Here is a 19,163-nt window from a genome sequence, read left to right on the forward strand (position 1 = left end):
AGTTATTTATTGTAAATGTTTGAAAACTCAGAAATGCAACAATTCTATGGTTTTGAATGGGGAAAATTGTGCTGAAAGTTACATATGCATAAGATCTGAAACATTTCAACAAACAACAGAATTTTAGTAACTTTGTCTATACATGATTGTTAGTAGGAAAAGATAATTGATAAAGTCTTTGTAATGTAGTATGCAGGTCTTATTGGTCTGGTTCACCATTACTTAAAGGGATAGTTCACCCAAAAATTAATCTGTCATCATTTACTCATCCTTATGTTGTTCCAAACCATATGACTTCCGTAGAACACAAAGAGATGTTGAGGCAGTTGCGGGGCGGGGGGGCGGTGGCTCCTATGTGTTCTACAGAAGAGACATGGGTTTACAATGTCAGTGTGAGTAAATGGGTGAACAAACCCTATAACATAAAAAGGGGTGAATTCAATGCAGAGATTTTCCTGTGCATAATCTTTATAAAGGCCATGGTAAACAGGAAAATATAAAATATAACTTATCAAAATAAAAACAAAAGACTGCATAAAAAGAATCCCTTATTCTATGCCTGCTTCAAGCAATGGCAAAACAGACAAAAGACAAACAAATTAATAGTTTCAAATGTACAATGAGCCAAATTACATTTACATGTGAGAAATGGCTTTATTTCAGTGCTTCTTTCTCAAGCACATGTGCATCTCTATTGTGAAGAGTTCAAATATTATTTTGTTCACTAACTACAGGCAATTTTAGAATGTCTAGTAAGATAGATATATATATATATATAAACACTGGACTGTCATATATATATATATATATAAACATAGTGTTCTATCATCTATAAGTAAACCTAGTCCCTCTGCTTTGTCTTTCCAATATAGGTGACATCAATTAATACTGACCTGAGGAAAATATCAGTGTGCATACATTAAAAACCTCATGCCCCAACACTAGAGGATGCAATTTCAGGCCCTGCTATACTGTAAATGTCCTGTTCTGCCACATGGCTGATAAGGGAACAGGTCATGTAACACTTTATGGAAAAAGACACATGGTTTGAGAAAGGCTGTTTTAAGGGATAGTTCATCCAAAAATTAACATTCTTTTATCATTGAAATCACCCTCATGTTATTCAAAACTTGTATGGCTTTATTCTGTGCAAAGCAAAAGGAGATGCTTAATAGAATGTTAGCCTCAGTCATTAATTACATTCATTGCATCTTTTCTCACTCCAATGAAAATGAATGGTGACTGAGGCTAACATGGTTCTTAACATCTCCTTCTGTGTTCCATAGAGGTGTTTGGAACAACATGAAGGTGAATAAATTACAGAAATTCATATTTTGGGGGAACTATCTCTTTAACTACATACAAAATGTAGCCATCTGTTATTATGCATTTAGTCTTCTCTTGAAAAGTAAAAAGGATTGAATAAGGGACTATGGGTTTTGTTGTTTATCAGGGGAGGACTGAGTTGTTTTAACATGCTGGTTTTGCTGATCACCGCTGCTTGAGGAGAGCTTTGTACATGGCGAAGCCAAGAACAGCAAACACTGTTGCACCAACACTGGCCCGCAACCAAAATGTAGAGTTTTTTAGGTCAACTTGAGTCATGTGTCTGAAAAAAAAAAAAAAAAAAAAAGAGTAAAAGTATGAAGAAAAATTGGATGTTTGTTAATACGACATTCTTAATGCAGCGTTTTTAATCTTATCTCTCACACTGGACTGTCAAATATATTCTCCACAATACATCTGCTGTATATATATATTTTTTTATACGCTTTATTTTTTTATTGTATGTGTATTCTATATTGTGTGTATTGTTTACTGTACTTTGTATATTATTATTGTGTTGTGTAATTATGTGTACATTTGATATGTAAATTGTGTCGTGTATGTTGTTTACTGTAATTGGTATACGGCTCGTCACTGTCATGACTGCTATGTTGCTCAGAACTGCACACAAGACTTTCACCTACTGTTGCACTCGTGTACATGGTAGTGTGACAATAAAGTGATTTGATTTTTAATGTTACTGTCCACAAGATTTGTGAGAACAAATGACAAAGAAATGGCATCCCAATTCAGAATAAACTTATTGCTAGAATTATTGATGAAAGTAATGAAGATTTATTGCCCTTTCGTGAGATTCACCCTCATAGACATAACTATAGCCAGCGCATAATGAAACAACAAAGACAGAACGTAATAGTCTAATTTCAGAATTAGTAGGGTTTTCAATCTGTAAAATAAAAATAAAAAAAATGCAATTTGTTTTACCTTTCGTACATCCCATATTAATATACAAATGAACAATTGAATCAGGAGGGAAGAGGCAGCATGTAAAAGCAGAAAAAGCAAGCATGAGAGAGCCAGCTAATGTTTTCAGTACAGGACTGAAGTGTTCAAACACACGTCCAAAGGGTGTAACTTGCTTTAAACACACTTCAATCTAATGTCAGATTCAGACACAAAACTTTAAAAGGCTTATCATAGCCATGTTGGGAGTATGTCTGGGTGAAACATGTGAAATATATTATGAAGGAAAAACACTTTTATGATTATCAAAGCAGCAACAAAGATAACAATTATCAATGATGATAAACCAACAATAGAAGTCAAAATACTTACAGCAATTACATCAGTAGATACCTCAAAGTTAAAGTGTGCAATTTTTTAAATGTTAAAATACTTACTCCTATCAACCCTTAAAGGGATAGTTCACCCTAAAATGAAAATTCTCTCATCATTTACCCTCATGCCATCCCAGATGTGTAAGACTTACTTTCTTCTGCTGAACACAAACAAATATTTTTTGATGAATAACTCAGATCTGTAGGTCCATACAATGCAAGTGAATGATGACCAGAACTTTGAAGGTCCAAAAATCACCAAAAGTCAGCATAAAAGTAATCTATATGACTCCAGTGGTTTAATCTATGTCTTTATAAGCGATGAAATCACTTTGGGTGAGTAACAGATATTTAAAAGTATTTTACTATAAATAACTTTCAAAATATGACAGAGAAAGTTGGGATTTGTAGTAAGAAAAAGGACTTAAATATTTATCTATTTCTCACATCTATCATATCGTTTCTGAAGATGGATTTAACCACTGGAGTCTAATGGATTACTTTTATGCTGCCTTTATGTGATTGTTTTTTTTTTTTTAGCTTGAATGGTCTGGTCACCATTCACTTGGATTGAAAGGACCTTCAAAGGTGAGCTATTCTTCTAAAAATCATATACATATCTGGGATGGCATGATGGTGAGTAAAGGATGAGACAATTTTCATTTTTGGGTGAACCATCCCTTTAATATACAGAGATAACCAATTACTTAATTTATTGGTTGATTTCCAACAAAAACAGTGTGGCGCTATCAAATCTTTGCTGTTTGTTTGGGCATCCTGCCATATAACATTGAGGGTGGAAGGGAGTGTTAGGAACCCTGTTTGAAAACGGTCCATTATTTTTGCAATTGTATTTGCAATGTGACCCTTGCGGCGCAGAAATTAAGAACTTCACCTTTACACACTTTGTGGTGAGAAAAACAAAAAAGAATAAAAATAAATGTATTTCATTTAAACATCTTGACAAAAACTGGTCAGGAATGGAATACGGGTAGATAACTTTTTTCATCAATTTGAATTTTATTTTGACTCTTAAAAACTATTTGATTAGTAGGAACACAACTGACACATTTATGCATCTTGTAACGCAGTAAAGGGGACTTTACCTGTTACAGCCACCCACAAATGGGTGGACAGACCACTCCATGTAGACTGAGTTTTCTACAAAGCTTACTGCATGAAATGACTGTGGCTGGACTCTCACCAACACAAATGTGCCCACATCTTGTATAAAGGGTCTCAACCTTGAACAGCATGGCAGTTCAACAACTGCACACCCAACAATACCACCCCATCAAACCCCTCTGCTTACCACATGCTATAAACATACACACCACTACAGCTTAATGATTTAGGAAATGGCAACTGACACTGAAAACAACCTTAGCATGAATTAGACCTTAGCAAAAAGTCTTGACCTTTGATACGTTTTGTTTCTGTTTGTCCTGTGAATGCCATCTTGTTTATATGAAGCTAATTGTAAGTTGAGGATGCTCCGTAAACCACTGCCTTCAAAGCACACATCCTACAAAGCAATCGGCTTCGTAATGATTACACACCATATCTATGTCTTAAAGGAACATTACGGGTTCAATACAATTTTAAAGGTGCTCGAATCGATTTTTTTCATCCTGAAATATCTCACCTGTCTTTGAGACAGCTCTAGACTCTGTAAACTGCTAATAAAAATGTGTCGGCGTGCCGGGCGCTGTCTTTGCCGCTTTCTGCCCGTCAATCATTTTGCGCATTCTCATAGTATCGTAGTTGCAGCAAATTATTGAGGCTTAAAGCTATTTTAATGCCATGTTGCTTATAACAGTTGTCAGTTGAGTGCACAATTTTGCTACTGTACTCCCAGAAATGTTGAATTCTTTCTGCTCTGTTGACTTTGTGCTCCATCCTAAGACGTTTGTTACCCAGTCTGTTCACGCACATGCGCACTCTTCAAAAACCTGCTAGAACGGCACTTGCATTTACATGGCCACGTTATTCTCCAGGAGAAACCTTACCCAGGCGTGTTAAACCGCTTTCTCTTAATCCTTTAAACGGCGCAAGAAAATCGGCACTCATTTATATGACATTTCAAAATGCCGCTTTCTGCAAACACTAAAGTGCATGTAAACATTGTCAGTGAGGCACTTACAATGGAAGTGAATGGGGGCGATTTTTGGAGTGTTTAAAATGCAGAAATGTGAAGCTTATAATTTTATAAATGCACCTGCATTAATTCATCTGTAAAACCTTGTGTGTTAATTAGTCATTTTTACAGTCGTTTTAGGGTTTACGGCAAAGAGTTGTCAGAAAAGGCAAGTGATTTTATCACACTATAATCATGTTAACATGCATTTTCTTTGACATCTTTTGGCTTTATTTTTTAAACAGTGAGTATTTTAATGTTTCAATTGTAACCCAGATTTTTTTTTTTCTTTTTAAATAGGGGCGAGTCATAATAATAATAATAACATATATATATATATATATACACACACACACACACACACACACACACACACACACACACACACACACGTTATTATAATTAATTATGCCACAATTACTGTTGATTTAGCTTAACTTGTATTGAACCCAAAATTTTATTTAAAAGAGAATGAAGAGACTGTCAGCCTCAGTCAACATTCATTTTCACCTAATGTTTTTTGCTCAACTTTTTTTCCATACATTGAAAGTGAATAGTGACTGGTCATTCTGCCTAACATCTCTTTTTGATCCACAGAAGAAATTCATAGGGGCAAAACCGATTTTTTTTTTGGTGAACTATCCCGTTTAAACTGATTAGATATAACACAGTATCCTTTGTTTTTACCTTTGAGAATGAACAAATCTTGCACTCTTGGTTTTCTTCAATCATGGCACACTAATTGAATATTTTACAACTGGGAAGAATTTGTCCTAGACATTTTCTACCTTTGAAACACTTAGAGAATATTCAACAAAATGTACTTATTATATCCAACAAGAGTGTGTTGGATGGTATCAAAATCTCACGAAACAAAAAAAATGCTGCCACCTACTGATTGCTGCATTGTCAGCAACTAATTAAAAACTTGAAATTAAAGACCATACAGACTGTAGAACTAGCTCAAAACTAAATGATATTGACAAACACAATTAAATGTAACTATCCACCAAAGCACCAAACAGTAATAGTGAGAGAAGCTTTAGTGTTATAGATGAAACACTATAACAAAGCACAAGCCAAGCCACTCAAATCACAGCATATGACCATATGCTGTTAGTCTCCATTTATATGAAACATGAGATGGTTAGAGAGTGCGACATGGACTGATATGCCATTAATGAGTGCTAGCATGATGTAAAGAGATGCAAAACAAAGATAAAAAGGGCCAGTCAAACAAAAGAAAAGGAACACATTACAAAAAACATGATTTCAATATGGGGGAAAACTGTGTTTTTTGTGAAAACTATGTTTTCATCAATTCACAAGATTAAATTCAATAGATAATAAGTAGACAAAATTTTAAATACATTTTCCAGTTACAAATTTCATGCACAGAGATGAAAACCAACGAGGTGAAGGAAGACATGCTTTAAAGAAAGGAAGAAAAAAAATCTGTATTATTATTAAAAAAAACACGCAACTAAATAAGAATGAAGTCATAGAAGTTACACCCATGCACTCTTTTAAGAAGTTCTATTAAATCTATAAAGACTGCTTAGTATGGGGGAAAAATCTCAGGAAGAATTGCGAAAACGAAAAGGTGATGTCATTCAAACTTTGTGTTCATATTGGTGTCTGAAGCAAGGATGAGTGAATTACTGCAGATTTACTGTTTGCATATCCACTTCAACGGGCTACAGTAAAAGAGGGTTAAATATCAGACATGAAGTGACATCAAACACGAAGGGCAAATGCATCCGTTTTATTCTGTCCGAAATCCAAAGGATGCATTTATTAAATTTTTTTAAACTGTTGATGAGAAACATGAGGAAAAACTCAAGACATAAATTCAGACAGAGCTGCACGCATTTGCTGGTATACAATTAAACAATTTAAACAAGGCATCAAATCTGTATGCAATTAAACTCAAAAGGACAAATGCATTGAATGCTGTATTCAAACACAAGTGTTTACACGCCATACCCCATAATGACAAAGCAAAAAAAATATTTTTTTATAACTTTGCAAATTTATTAAAAAGAAGAAAAAAATTATATCACACTGACATAAGTACTCAGACCCTTTGCTATTACATTTAAAAGTGCATTCAGTAGTTTGGAGTCAATTTAAAAGTTTTACACATTAATGAATGAATTGTGTTTTTGTGAAGTTTGATCCGAATGGTGTACACTCACATAAGAAGACTGTACTCATAATAGTTTTGGCTAAAAAGAGTTTTATTCTACATGGTGCGGGTCACCCCTTAAATGCTTTTCACCATGTTGAAATCACATGACCCTCTAAACATTGAAGAAGAGAATCCTCATGCACATTGGCTGGCGCCTGTGTACTGTAGATACACTTGGCTATGATTAGAACATTGTTGTTTGGTGATGCGAAGCGCGAAAAGAATCTCTCACACACACACACACACACACACACACACACACACACACACACACACACACACACACACACACACACACACACACACACACACACACGGTGACAACACAATGGAACACTTATTTTTCGTGCTTTAGCAGTGGAGACAACAGGAGATCCAGTAGCTGTACTACCGAAAAAGCAAAAGAGTGAGGCCGGGAAGATAAGTGGCGAATGACTTCCACCTGCACACCACATTCACGTTCCAGCGAGTTTCAGTATTTAAGGAGAAGGGAGAGTGACAAATGGGAGAGAAATGTACAAAGCTTGTCTGCTTCTTTGAATGTCTTTATGATTTGACGCAGATGGCTGAAAAGCAGTGCGTGTTTTTGTTTCTTTATACAATGAAAAGTGCTATTAAATGTCTATGTGTTTGCCAAGCCAGTCCCAGCTTCCTCGTTACATTTGTAATTGTTACAGAGAAATAAATAACTTTAGAATTGACTTCAAACTCCGACATTTTCCAGATGCAAATTATACTCCAAAGCTGAGGGGGCAGCAGAGACGATCATGCTGATCCACATCGAAAGATGGCAGTATAGCATCCAACACCACTGTAAATGCGGTACTTAAAATACATGATGAGCAATGCCAATGCTACTTAGAGAACTTCTGAATGCCCCTTTAAAATTTTGCTCAGGTGCATCCCATTTCTCTGGATCATCTTCGTCATGGTTCTATACTTTGATTGGAGTCTACCTGTGGCAAATTCAATTGATTGGACATGATTTGGAAAGGCACACACCTGTCTATATAAGGTCTCACAGCTGAAAATATATATATCAGAGCCAAAACCAAGCCATTAGGTCAAAGGAATTGCCTGCAGAGCTCAGAGACTGGATAGTGCTGAGGCACAGAACTGGGGAAGAATACAAAAAAAATGTGGCTGCATTGAAGGTTCTCAAGAGCACAGTGGCCTCCATAATTCTTAAATGGAAGTTGGAACAACCAGGACTCTTCCTAGAGTTGACTGCCCAGGCAAACTGAGCAATCGGGGGAGAAGGGCCTTGGTAATAGAGGTGACCAAGAACTCGATCACTCTAGTTGAGCTCCAGATATCATGTGTGGAAATGGGATAAACTTGTAGAAGGACAACCATCACTGCAACGCTCCACCGATCTGGGGTTTATGGCAGAGTGGCCAGATGGAAGCCTCTCCTCAGTGTAAGACACATAAAAAAAACCTAAAGGACTCTCAGACTGTGAGACACAAGGTTCTCTAGTTTAATGAAACAAAGATTGAACTGTTTGGCCTCAATTCCAGGCATCCTATATGGAGGAAACCAGGCACCGCTCATCACATGTGCAATACCATCCCAAAGGTGAAGCATGATGGTGGTAGCATCATGCTGTGGGGGTGTTTCTCAGCTGCAGGAACTGGTCAGGTTTAAAGGATAGCTGAACGCAGCAAAATACAGAGATATCCATAATGAAAACCTGGTCTAGAGCACTCGGGACCTCAGACTGGGTTGAAGATTAACCTTCTAACAGGACAATGACCCAAAGCACACAGCCATGACAATGCAAATAGTGGCTCAGGGACAACTCTGTGAATGTCCTTGAGTGGCCCAGCCAGAGCCCGGACTTGATCCCAATCGAACATCTCTGGAGAGAGCTGAAAATGGCTGTCCACCATTCAGCCTGACAGTGCTTGAAGGAACTGCAGAAATCCCCAAATCCAGGTGTGCAAAGCTTGTCGCATCATACCCAAAAACACTTGAGGCTGTAATCACTGCCAAAGGTGCTTCAACTAAGTACTGAGTTAAGGGTCTGAATACTTATGTCACTGTGATATTTCAGTTTTTTTCTTTTTAATAAACTTGCAAAGTTATAAAAAATCTATTTTTTAATTTGTCATTATGGGGTATGTTGTGAAGATTGATGTGAAAAAAAAATATATTTAAAGCATTTTAGCATTATATGTATATATATATTTTGCTCTTATGGAAAGAAATTGGTACTTTTATTCACCAAAGTAGTATTTAACTGATCACAATGTATAGTCAGGACATTATTAACGTGAAAAATGGCTATTACAATTTCAATTCCTTTTTTCAGAACTTCTTAAACTACGTCAAAGTGTTCTCATCAAAAAATACTCCACATGCAGCAATGACAGCTTTGCAGATTAATTGGCAGTCTAGCGGTCAGTCTGTCCAGATACTCAGGTGACATTACACCCCACGCTTCCTGTAACACTTGCCATAGACGTGTCTGTCTTGTCAGGCACTTCTCATGCACATTACAGTCTAGTTGATCCCACAAAAGCTCTATAGTGTTAAGATCCATAACACTCTTTTCCAATTATCTGTTGTCCAATGTCTGTTTCTTTGCCCACTCTGACCTTTTCTTTTTGTTTTTCTGTTTCAAAAGTGGCTTTTCCTTTGCAATTCTTCCCATAAGGCCTGCACCCCTGAGTTTTTGCTTTACTATTGTGTATGAAACTGGTGTTGAGCGTAGAATTCAATGAAGTTGTCAGCTGAGGACATGAGGCATCTATCTCTTATCCTCTTGTTTAGTTGTACATCTGGCCTTCCACATATCTTTCTGTCCTTGTTAGAGCCAGTTGTCCTTTGTCTTTGAAGACTGTAGTGTACACCTTTGTATGAAATCTTCAGTTTTTTAGAAATTCCAAGCATTGTATACCTTCACTCCTCAAAACAATGATTGATTGACGAGTTTCTAGAGAAAGCTGTTTCTTTGTTGCCATTTTTTACCAAATATTGACCTTAAGAAATGCCAGTCTATTGTATACTGTGGCAACTCAAAAACAAACAAAGGCAATGTTAAGCTTCATTTAACAAACCAAATAGCTTTCAGCAGTGTTTGATATAATGGCCAGTGATTTCCTAGTACCAAATTAGCAATTTAGCATGATTACTCGAGGATAAAGGGTTTGTTTGAGTGATGGCTGCTGGAAATGGGGCCTGTCTAGATTTGATCAAAAATGACTTTTCAAATAGTGATGGTTCTGTTTTTTTACATCAGTAATGTCCTGACTATACTTTGTGATCAGTTGAATACCACTTTGGTGAATTAAAGTACCAAATTCCTTCAGAAACAGCTAAATATATACATTATTCCAAATGTTTGGCCACCAGTGTATATAATGCCCAGAAACTGAGACTACAAGAGTGTAAATTTAATGAAATCCCAGATGCAGTTTATTGTGCTACTTTAATCCCAATAAATAATTACCAGAAGAAGAAATAAGTGGTACACAATACAGGACTTTTAATTATAAAGAAGCCCAAAATACCCATCTGACTTTTATTTTTAAATGGCTACGATCCCATTTGTGAGATCACTGACAGCTGATTCGTTGAGAAAGTGAATCGGACTCAAACTGCTAACCTGAGCAACCTTTAGTTATTTTCGGGTGATTCATGGAAAAAGATTTGGTTCAAAAGAGTAATTTGTTCATGCTGGGTTTATTGTTGCATGCAGTGCAGTGAGCTCATCATCACAACTGAATGGGTGAAAAGTGGCATGAGACACACTGGTTCTATTCAATAACTCACTAGATATCTGACAAAACCGCATATCAATCCGACTGCTGCCAATGGCAACTAGATTTTAAATGATTGGTCGCAATCAATTTTAGTCCCAGTCTGAAGCCCTGAGGGGTCTGACTACTTTCTAAATGCACTGTATATAATTGTTGCACTCTAATCTGTCTTGGATATTACTATTCTGATGCTAGTGAAACTTTGTAATGCAGCACTTTTTGTAATGCTGTCTCCTTAAAGTGAATCGGTTTTGCTGTATTATTCCTCTTTTGTAAGTTGTTTTGGATAAAAGCATCTGCCAAATTAATAAATGTAAATGTAGTGGGGTTTTCCTCTTACGTAAAATGCTGGGATTCCCCAAGTATACTTGAGCGCATATACAAATGTGAGGGACAGTTGATATTTGACACTGGTCTGCATAGATGGGTATAGTTTATAGTGTGTACTTCTCCAACTGAAATGTTGATTTTGATCCTATGACGTTAGTTACCCTGTCTGTTCACGCACATGCACACTCTTCATAAACCTGTTAGAACACCGCTTAAGCTTTTACATGATCACAAAAAGCTGCATTCTCCGGGAGAAACTCAGGTATGTTAAACCGTTTTATCTTATTCCCTTAATAGTCGGAAGGAAATCGGGCATTCTCATTTACACAACGTTTTAGATGTCCGCTTTCTGCGAAAACCCTGGAATAAACAGTTTTATTAAGTGTTTGTAAACATGGTCATTGACAAAATGTTTTCTCTTTGGTGAACTATACCTTAAACTTAAGACTAAATGTAACCAGGCCTTATAAAAAGTGCCATTCTCTTGTAAAGATACCCAGAATATTTCTTAATATCCCTCTGTGGATATGCAATGTAAATCTGAGAGGTGAACAGCAGGTAAGAGAGAAGGCCAAGGTGTTACAAAGTCAAGGTTAAAGCAGGCCCCGCAGAGAGGGAGAATGGGGGGTTTAGGGCTATAGACCTGTTCAGAACAGCACTGTAGAGTTTGGCCTTTACAGAGCGCACCAGCTCAGAGTTCAGGAGGTTGGGACAGATGCAAAAGGAACACATGTTGCAGGTGCACATGCAGCGTAACTTGGCGTGGCTGCAGAAATACACACAGACAGGATGAGTCAGTGTCATGTGACGTAGTTCCAGGACAGTTGGAATCCACAGTTGATCCTCGATTGCTGCTCCAGCCCCTCCTCTCTGGCAAGGGTAAATAGGGCTTGGAGATGCAGGGGTGGAGGAAGTAAGCACAGGAAACAATAAAGGACAAAAACACCTGCTCTATATGTAAAATAGATGGCTATCAAAAAGTTTGATTAACTACATATTTTTTAAAAATAATGCAATTAACTGAATGAATCATGCCCCCTACCCCTGGAGTCACAAGTTGGAATCCAGGGTGTGCTGAGTGACTCCAGCCAGGTCTGCTAAGCAACCAAATTGGCCTGGGTAGGGAGGGTAGAATCACATGAGGTAACCTCCTTGTAGTTGCGATTAGTGGTTCTCGCTCTCAATGGGGCATGTAGCAAGTTGTGTGTGAATCGCAGAGGGTAGCATGAGCCTCCACATGCAAAGTCTCTGCGGTGTCATTCACAACAAGCCATGTGATAAGATGGTCTTCAGAAGCGGAGGCAACTGAGACTTTTTCTCCGCATTCCGGATTGAGTAATTGCGCCACCACGAGGACCTACTAAGTAGTGAGAATTGGGCATTCCAAATTGGGATAAAAATTGGGAGACATTCAAGCTCCAAGTACCACTTAAATGCGAGTCCATAATCAGCCCTGTAACAGCTGCTAACTTTAGGTAATGTGCCTCACCGAACTTGCTGAGAGCAGGCAGCATGGAATGAGTAAGGGGCTGTTCACTCAGGGCACACTTTGCATTAAAAACAGCTAGACGGAGCACAACAGAATGGAACAAAACATCTTGAGATGCATTTAAGTAAAAGTTAAACAACTTTTAAACTTGACACGGCATCCTTAAAACGTGGCATGAAATTATTATAATAATTTGTGGTAACACTTTACAATAACATTCCATTTGTTTACCTTAGTTAACAACATTAGCTTTAAAGCATTTATTAATCTTGATTAATGTTACTTTCAACATAAAGTAACACATTTTTAAAATGCACTAATAACTAACAATGGCCAATTGTATTTTTATTAACTAAAATGAAAAAAGTCCATAAAAAATATATTGTTCATTGTTAGTTCATGATAACTAATGCATTAACTAATGTTAACAAATAAAATCTTATAGTAAAGTGATACCATTTATTTGTCTGCAACAATAATGTACTGTTTTGGACTTAGGGCTTAACTCAACAAATGTTGATGTATTCAGTATTTTATTAATTTAAATAAAAGATGACCGCCTTAATAAAATAGTTTGTGATATACTTGTATGGAAAAGAAAAATACATTGCTGGGAGCAGCATTTTGTAAAATAAAAACTACCTATAGACACAACACGCAAAAGAATAATGTAGGAAAAGAAAGGCTGAAAACAGTAGGAAAGGAAAGGTATATCATGCTGGCAAGCCTTGAAACATAATTTCTCAACAAAACAAGAGAGCTTCAAAAAGGAAATATTCCTAAAAACCTGGCACAACACAGCAAAGATAGAATGGCATTATATAGTCCATTGAAGCCCATCAAAATTGATGGCAAGTTTCTGCATTTAGTTCTCTCCAAGGAATTGATTTCCAAAAAAAAAAAAACATAATATACTTATTATTACTGTGTTTAATTACTTATTTAATTAATTATTCAGGTCCAGACTTCAGACCATCAATGAAATGTTACCGTAAAGTCTGGCTTAATCTAGTTACTACTGAAAACAAAGTCCCTATACAATAACTTGGGAAATAACTCTCCAGCCTATACAGAACACCAATTCTACCTGCAACTGTGCAATAATTATGCAATAAAGACTACAGAAAAAATAATGTAATAGCTGAAATAAGTGTCTCTGAATACTGCACCACAACAATGCCCAATATCCAGCATTAAAACGCAGTTGCCTACTACGACACCTTAAATCTTTAAAAGCACAAACAGAAAACCTCAGACACACAAGAGACAATCTAACAGAAAGAGTAAACAAAGGGGCAGATTGTTAAAGAGGGCAAAGTTAGGCTGTACTCACGGATACATGGCCATGGTGGCAAGTTTGGTGTAGATGTCTTTGCTGGGTGCTTCGGCTGTATTGCACGTGAATGGCTGAGGCGGGTGAAGTTTGTGTTTTCGGCAGAAGTCCAATGGTGACAGACTGTAGTACTGACGGGATTCATGCAGATCTGACTTCGCAGCAATAATTACACATGGGGTCTTGCTGTCAATGAAGTATTTCTGTAAATGGACATTGATATTAGGGTTCAATAAAAGTTAAAAATACCCTCAACCAGCATAATGTGTTAAGCAGAATCTAAGAAAGGAGGTTCTTAGCAATAATCAAGACACTTAATAATTGCCCAATTAATTTCCAATGGTCAATTCATGGTACTCCAAGATAATTTGATTAATTAAAATATCAAGGTCCAACCACAGTCAAAAACTCATGATGCTTTTTGTTATTGCAAAGGTCTTTCCAGTAAATATAAAACTTGCTCACCTTGTAGACTTTAGCACAGTACTCAAAAGAGTGAGGGTTGCTGATATCATACACCAGGCAAACAACATCACAGGCCAGATCAGCCTCAGAGAGGAACTCAAAGTCTGGAAGCATCTCATGCAACTGAGGGTGGGGGGGGGGGAGGTCAACAATAGTGGCAAGACATGAAGATGATAATATATCAAGCAAGTACTCAAGCAATACTTACAAGCAAGTATTTCTCCTGCCCATAAACATAAGTGGTGCTAATGGCATAGTAAGATTTGTGGTCTTCTCTTATCTTCTTCTGATGCTGAAATGTGAAAATGGCGAAAATCAACCAAGCAACCATCCAACCATTTAACCATTTAATTGAGAAGCCATTTGCTTTTGTGAGAATCTGTACTCACCGCCAGATTCCTGCCCAGGAAAGACTGCAGAAAACCACTTTTACCACTGCCTCGAGCTCCAAGGACGTTACAGCGGAAAACACTTCGTTGGGTTTGTTTTTTCTGCAGGTCAATGCGCTTATTCCTGGTGACTGCACATGGGAGGACAAATCAATAGACCACACAAAACATGGATTAACCAGACCCTATCAACAATACAGACTTGATCTTGATTTAACTCTCTTACCTGTTATAGCTGCTGCTTGTGACTCCTGTTCTTGAATAATGGAGTAACCAAGGTAACCCAGGTACTCCAAGCAGCGTTGCACATCCAGATATGTTGTTAGCCTAAGATAGAGGTGACAAAACTACCAAGGTTAATTTGTAATATCTGCAGATTGCGATATGGCATGTGAGCTTAGCTGATACTGATAATGATGATAGGGATGTGAAAGATGGCTAGTGAGTCCTGTGAGACTATTTCCATGATTGTGCTAAAACCAAACTTCTGAAATGCTCAGAGAAGTGCAAAGTGATTGAAGCTGTGATGTGTAGATGTATTTGGGGAAAAAAAATCTGACTTCTTAATTTTTGTATAACTCTGGAGGTGTCCCTTTAAGTCCTAAACAATCATTTCTAAAACTGAAATTAAAATATATAAAAACAAAATTGTCCACAAAATAAAACTAAACTGTAACTAGCAAAACCATTTATGAAACTAGCTAAAACTAATCTGAAATTGAGGAAAATTAAAAACAGTATTAACATTAAAACTTGAAGTTGCAAAACTATAACAAGCTTGCAAATTACTTCATTGGAGAACTATGACCATGCACACGACTAACATAATATGGTTGATAACATCCCCATGTCTAAGCAATATAGAATGAGGGAAGCACTCACGTCCACTGGGAAAGGTAGCCTTGGTAAGTGATCCAGCCCTGCTCACTGGTGCAGACCGTGTTGCTGACATCAGGGCCCCAAGGCATGTAAGGAAAGACCTTGAATAAGTCTTTCAGCTCATCTGGAGACAGGGCACAGTCTCGATCCTGACACACAAGTTTAGGGGGGAAAAAAAACAGAAAAGAGGGCAGTTAAACCATGTATAAGGGGTCCATTTTAATTACACTGCCTGGCCAAAAAATGCTGCAGTTTGGATTTCAATAAGCAGGTACTTAAGAGCCTATGATTGGTTCATTATTGTAGTGATTAATATGTTGCTTTTAACCCTAGCTTATGCAGTGTGTAGCTTCTCATTTCTTAAAACAACCATGTCAGAAGAGACAAGGGGCAAATTATCGGCCTGCATCAAGCAAAGAAAACAACTAAGGAGATTGCTGAAATCAATGGAATTGGGTTAAAAATTGTCCAACGCATTATTAAAACCTGGAAGCATAGTGGTGAAACATCAGCTTCACAGAAGAAATGTTGTCGATAAAAAAAAATCTTGAATGATTGTGATCGGTGATCACTAAAACGCTTGATGTCACATCGTAAACAATCAACAGAAGAACTCACGGCTATGTTTATTAGTGAAAGTAAGAGCATTTTCATACGCACAATGCAACGAGAACTTACAGGATTGTGACTAAAAAGCTGTGCAGCCACAAAAAAAGCCACTTGTTCGTGAGGCAAATCAGGAAAAATTGATTGTTGCACTAATGTTGGAATGTGGTCTTTATCATTTTGTTTTTGACACAAAATGTTTGTTTTTTTATTAGGGTCAAAATGTAAAATGTTAAAATGAGTGGATTGTCTCTCCACGTGCAATGTGAATGGGTTGGGGAACCCATAAAAAGGAATGTTATTTCTCTTCTTAAGTGTAAGAAATATGATATAGTGTTTCTTCAAGAAATGTATCTTTCCCTGCATGAAGCTGAAAAAGTTCTTTAGAGCTGCCAAAGTAAGAGCAGTCATTACACTGAGAAGTAAGCATCAAAAATTCAAATATCTGAAACAGATTAAAGATAAATTAGGAAGTGTCATTATTGTTTTAGCAGAAATTCAGGGTCAAAGTCTTATTTTAGCTAATATTTCCACACCTAACATTGATGACAACATGATTGATTGTTCGGTCTTGCCCTGGAACCATTAGCAGCCGCATTAAAAAGGGAGAATGATTTTCTAGGGGTAGTGGCGGGAGGTGTGGCACATATGCTTTTATTATTTTATAGATTTTATTATTCGTCTCTGACCCTACTAGATCTATGCTTTGCCTCCACAGAATTATTAATTCCTTTTCTAAGTTAATTGGTCTAAATCCAAAGCTTTAGCTCTGACAGCGTACTACCCAGTAAATACTTTTCAGCCAGGCACCTTCCAGTGGCCCAAACAGGGCATTAAGTATTTGGGTATTTTATTCCCAACAAATTTGTGTGATTTAGTAAGAATTCATTTTGAACCTTTAATAAAAAGTTTTTCGAGTGATGTGGGCAATTGGGCTTCATTACATTCATCCATGAATGGGAAGCTTAATGTTATTAAAATGAATTGTATCCCAAAATTCAACTACCTGCTACAGTCTCTCCCTATAGATGTCCCCCTTTCTTATTTCAAGCAATTTGATATCATAGTGAAGTCCTTCATTTGAAATGGTAAATGTCCCAGATTACATTTCAGTAAGTTGCATAGGCCGATTGACAAAGGTTGGCTAGGCCTACCCAAGATTTTGTTTTATTATTATGCATACGGTCTCAGACATTTGGCTCATTGATTGCTTTCACTTGAGAGAGCACCTTCCTGTTTTTGTATTGATCAGGAAGTTCCTGCCCCTATTTTGCCATTGCAAAGCCTTTCTATCCAACTAATTGGAGAAGTTAAGCTACACCCAGTTATCTCGCATTTGCACTCGGTATGAACAAAAGTGTCCAGTGTGTTTATTCGGATATTTATTTCCATGATGGGCATATGGCTGAACCCAAAATGATGTATTAATAAGTTCCCTTTCTGCTGGTCAGAGTGGATTGTGAGGGAGGTTATTACACTCGGTGACCTATATGAGAGTGGAGTGTAGAGATCCTTTGAAAATTTGGTTAAACATTTTAGGACACTCAGATCTCAGTTCTTTAGGCATTTACAGCTGCGCCACCTGCTCTGTACTATTTTTGGGAGTAGCATACACCCCCCTAATGCGGCAGATACTCTGGGAGAAGTGATTACTGCTTTTGGAAAAGGTAATGAGGCATCAGTGTATTACTCCCTGATAATTCAGAGTCTGGGGGACAGAGCTTCATCTTCTATCAAGAGATTATGGGAGAAAGATTTAAACTTGGTATTGGAGGAGGGAGTGTAGGCTAGGATTCTAAAAAACATCAAGAGTGCATCTAGAGATGCAAGGGTGCGCCTTATTCAATTCAAGATTTTACATTCTATTGGACCCCCTCTAGATTGTCAAGACACAAACACCTGCTGGCAATGCCAATCAGAAGATGGATACACAACCCATGTTTTTTGGTGGCGTGTTAAGATCCAAGAATTTTGGTTGAAGGTTCAGAGTATTATGTGTGACGTATTGGCACTCAAATTTAATTTTGCCCAAGACTCTGTATTTTAGGCGATGGGGCGGTCATCAATATAGGGAATAAACACAAAAAAAAATTGGGTCCTAACCAGTGTCATGATCACCAGACAAATTGTTTTAATGGGATGGAAGTCAGCTGGAGCGCCCCCATTTCAGGAGTGGTGACCGGAGATGGGGAGGGTGGCGGCTTTCAAAGAAGGGTCATCTAGATGAGTATGGAATTTCAACTAATTTGTGGGGAATTGGGGCAAATATTTGCCAGTCTTGGAGGGATCTCGGGGAGGGGCAGTGGAGAGAGAGAGGTAAAGTTGTTAATGTGTGTGATTATTATTGTATTTCTTTGTGTGTATATACTTATATGTGACCACAGGAATGTTTGTTGAGGGTCAGGGTGGCATTGGGAGGAGGAGGGGTAATAATGGGGGTTAAATGTTGATGCTGTGTAAAAGTTTTAGGCACTTAAAATGTTTAATAAACATTTTGTCTTTATAAAAAAGACTGTTATTTATATCTTCAGCTTTAGTGTGTCATTGGAAAAATACATTTTAGACTGCCAAACATTAGTTTTGCAGATAGAAAAGATTCCTAAATAAATAGAAGAACTGTGGTGAATTGTCCAAGAAGCTTGGTACATCCATTCTGCCAACAACCAAGAAAAACTGTATCCAGGTGTACGTAGGAGAATTGGGGCTGTTTTAAAGGCAAAGGTGGCCACACCAAATATTGAGTTAGCTTTTTTTATGTTTACTGGACTTTGTATGATGTTAATTGATAAATAATAAGTCTTATTATTGAGTCTTTTAAATACGAGTCTTGAGACCTGTATTCTATTCCAGTGCACTGCGTCTTAATGGTTTTGAATTCAAGAACACGTATTTGGCCCCAAACACGTCCATCAACAAGATGATGTTGTAAAAAAATACCTTTGTATTACATAACACA

The 19,163-nt window shown here is 37.3% G+C and overlaps 1 protein-coding gene across 3 annotated transcripts in view; it reads right to left on the reverse strand.

Annotated features, from left to right (window-relative positions):
• LOC127653126 (mitochondrial Rho GTPase 1-A-like) overlaps positions 1–19,163 on the reverse strand; it is a 29,919-nt gene continuing 10,756 nt past the window's right edge. The window contains exons 13-21 of one of the 3 annotated variants that reach the window (XM_052139670.1): positions 15,605–15,750; positions 14,949–15,049; positions 14,723–14,853; positions 14,542–14,625; positions 14,334–14,456; positions 13,869–14,071; positions 11,690–11,812; positions 3,731–3,868; positions 1–1,609 (exon numbers count right to left, since the gene is read on the reverse strand). In XM_052139670.1, coding sequence (XP_051995630.1) covers positions 1,492–1,609; positions 3,731–3,868; positions 11,690–11,812; positions 13,869–14,071; positions 14,334–14,456; positions 14,542–14,625; positions 14,723–14,853; positions 14,949–15,049; positions 15,605–15,750 — 1,167 coding nt within the window. In that variant the 3' untranslated portion in view covers positions 1–1,491. The remainder of the gene's footprint in view (positions 1,610–3,730; positions 3,869–11,689; positions 11,813–13,868; positions 14,072–14,333; positions 14,457–14,541; positions 14,626–14,722; positions 14,854–14,948; positions 15,050–15,604; positions 15,751–19,163) is intronic. The other 2 variants (XM_052139671.1, XM_052139668.1) reach the window with 2 other exon arrangements.

Source organism: Xyrauchen texanus, chromosome 12 (assembly GCF_025860055.1).
Source record: "Xyrauchen texanus isolate HMW12.3.18 chromosome 12, RBS_HiC_50CHRs, whole genome shotgun sequence".
NCBI classification, from domain to species: Eukaryota; Metazoa; Chordata; class Actinopteri; order Cypriniformes; family Catostomidae; genus Xyrauchen; species Xyrauchen texanus.